A 2,500-nucleotide genomic window follows, 5' to 3' on the forward strand; every position below is an offset into this window, starting at 1 on the left:
CTCTCGATCTATCTAACTATCTATCAGTCTCTCTCTCTTTATATATATTTCTCTTTCTGTCTATATCTCTATATCTCCCTTTCTCTCTCTCTCCCTCTCTCTCTCTCTCTCTCTCTCTCTCTCTCTCTCTCTATATATATATATATATATATATATATATATATATATATATATAATATGTTTATCTCTCTCTATCTATCTATCTCTCTCTCTATCTTTCTCTCTCTCTTTCTCTCTCACTCTCTCTCTCTCTCTCTTCCTCTCTCTCTATCTCTATTTCTGTCTATATCTATATATCTCCCCCCCCCCCCTATCTCTCTCGATCTATCTATCTATCAGTCTCTCTCTCTTTATATATATATTTCTCTTTCTGTCTATATCTCTATATCTCCCTTTCTCTCTCTCTCTCTCTCTCTCTCTCTCTCTCTCTCTATATATATATATATATATATTATATGTTTATCTCTCTCTCTCTCTCTCTCTCTCTCTCTCTCTCTCTCTCTCTCTCTCTCTCTCTTTCTCTTTCTCTTTCTGTCTATATCTCCATATCTCCCTCTATCTCCCTCACTTACATCCACCCACACTCTCTTCCCTCTTCATCCACTTCCTTGTCCACATTTTCCCCTCTCCCTCTCCATCATCCTCTTCCTTCTTCACAGATTATGCAATGTATTTTGAATTAATTGAGGTGAATAAATCTCGCAGATTATTTAAAATTGTGTTGTTGTTTTTTAAACTCCCAACTCATTAAGGCACAAATGACGTCATCACTTTCGTGGCTTTCAATTTCCTATAGAGAAGCAGGCAGAAAAAGAAGTTATTAAGGAAGTCTATTTCAAGATTATCGATGCTATTTATAAGCAATTTCCTCTCCTTGTTACGAGATAGAAAATTGTGGCTTTTAAAATAGAATTCCTTGTAATTCTTTCCTCATTTATTATATAATTCATCCGTCTTCAATAGTATTGTCTGCAAACTGAATTGTTTTTTGTTTTTTGTTTTTTTGTTTTTTTTTTTTTGTTTGTTTTTTATAGATAAATAGGGAAATTGTAGTTATAATGCCTGTCGGTGGATTTTGTGGATTTTAAGAGAGAGAGAGGGAGAGAGAGAGAGAGAGAGAGAGAGAGAGAGAGAGAGAGAGAGAGAGAGAGAATGATGAAGAGGAGGAGGAGAAGAAGAAGAAGAAGAAGAAGAAGAAGAAGAAGAAGAAGAAGAAGAAGAAGAAGAAGAAGAAGAAGAAGAAGAAAAAGAAGAAGAGGAGAAGGACGAGGAGGCGGTATAAATGGTCGTGGTTGGTGGCTGTCATGGTGGTTGACGTGGTGATGGAAGTGATGATGATGATGATGATGATGATGATGATGATGATGATGATGATGATGATGATGATGATGATGACGACGACGACGACGACGAGTGGAGGGCGATAGGAATGAAGATATTATCCTCTCATCAAGTCGAGGTTTCTAACCAATAAAAGTCGTAGTTTCGTAATTTTCCAAACAAAGCACTCTGCTTTATTTCGTGCATGAGCTACCTCGGAACCACAGACTACCAGGTTATCTATGCTCGGAACTGCCTCGAATCCCCCCGAGCGCTAGATTTTATCTCCATGGAATTCATTAACGTCAGACAACGTTACGTAACAATCTAGAATATACAGGAAGACGTATTGTATTGGGGTCACTGACCAACAAGAACAAGGAGACAAAAACAAGTATTTTACATCTAGATAGCCAAAGCTATTTCTGGCCTTCCTTTGTTGTTCCTGTTTATGAAAAATGTATTTTTAGAAAATAACGATTTGTAAATTCATTACTGTTTATTGGAAAACGTTAACAGATGAATGGATATGGTTTTTAGGAGGGAGTTAGGGAGGTGTAGAGATAGATAACCACGTCAATTGAGATATAGATAGAATGAAGTTGACGTCATTCGGGTCTTTATTATTATTATTATTTTAAAACATTTTTTTTTGCCATCCACGTTTATGAGTAATTATCACTTAACTGTAGTTTCCAGACTATAAAAGTTCATGGTTACACATAGCAACATTAAACATTTAGGACAAGACATGACGCCTGTAAGGCGATATTATAATTTTCTCGGGCAGAGACAACGCTGTTGACGGCCGGGTACTCATTTCACACCTGAGTACGGTGAGAGAATGTGAGTAAAGAGCCTTTTCCAAGGACTCAACTATGCGCCGAGCGAGGGTCGAACCCAGGACCTTCCGAAAAGAAATGAAATCTGGATGAGAAACGTGACGGATGCATCGTAACAAATGTGACGATTTTCCTATAGGTGGTATGGAGAGGGTTAATGAATCATATTATCTTTTTTTCTTCTTTTCAGACTTCCGTCTTTCAAGCAAACATCCTCGGGAAAGGCATCCAGCCTCGCCGTTCCAACTGCTACAGCATCCTCATCCTCGTCCTCATCAGCTTCAGCAGCAGCTACAACAACCTCAGGTCCTACAGCATCATCACAACTACAGCAGCCT

At 38.1% G+C, this 2,500-nt stretch overlaps 1 protein-coding gene across 2 annotated transcripts in view; it reads left to right on the plus strand.

The window, feature by feature from the left end:
- LOC144967491 (uncharacterized) overlaps window positions 1-2,500 on the plus strand; it is a 618,402-nt gene that overhangs the window by 499,172 nt on the left and 116,730 nt on the right. For both annotated transcript variants that reach the window (XM_078904810.1, XM_078904811.1), the window contains exon 8: window positions 2,353-2,500. This exon is cut by the window's right edge and continues 427 nt beyond it. In XM_078904810.1, coding sequence (XP_078760936.1) covers window positions 2,353-2,500 — 148 coding nt within the window. The remainder of the gene's footprint in view (window positions 1-2,352) is intronic.

Source organism: Berghia stephanieae, chromosome 3 (genome assembly GCF_034508935.2).
Source record: "Berghia stephanieae isolate SIO BIC M18660-M18661 chromosome 3, UCSD_Bste_1.3, whole genome shotgun sequence".
NCBI classification, from domain to species: Eukaryota; Metazoa; Mollusca; class Gastropoda; order Nudibranchia; family Aeolidiidae; genus Berghia; species Berghia stephanieae.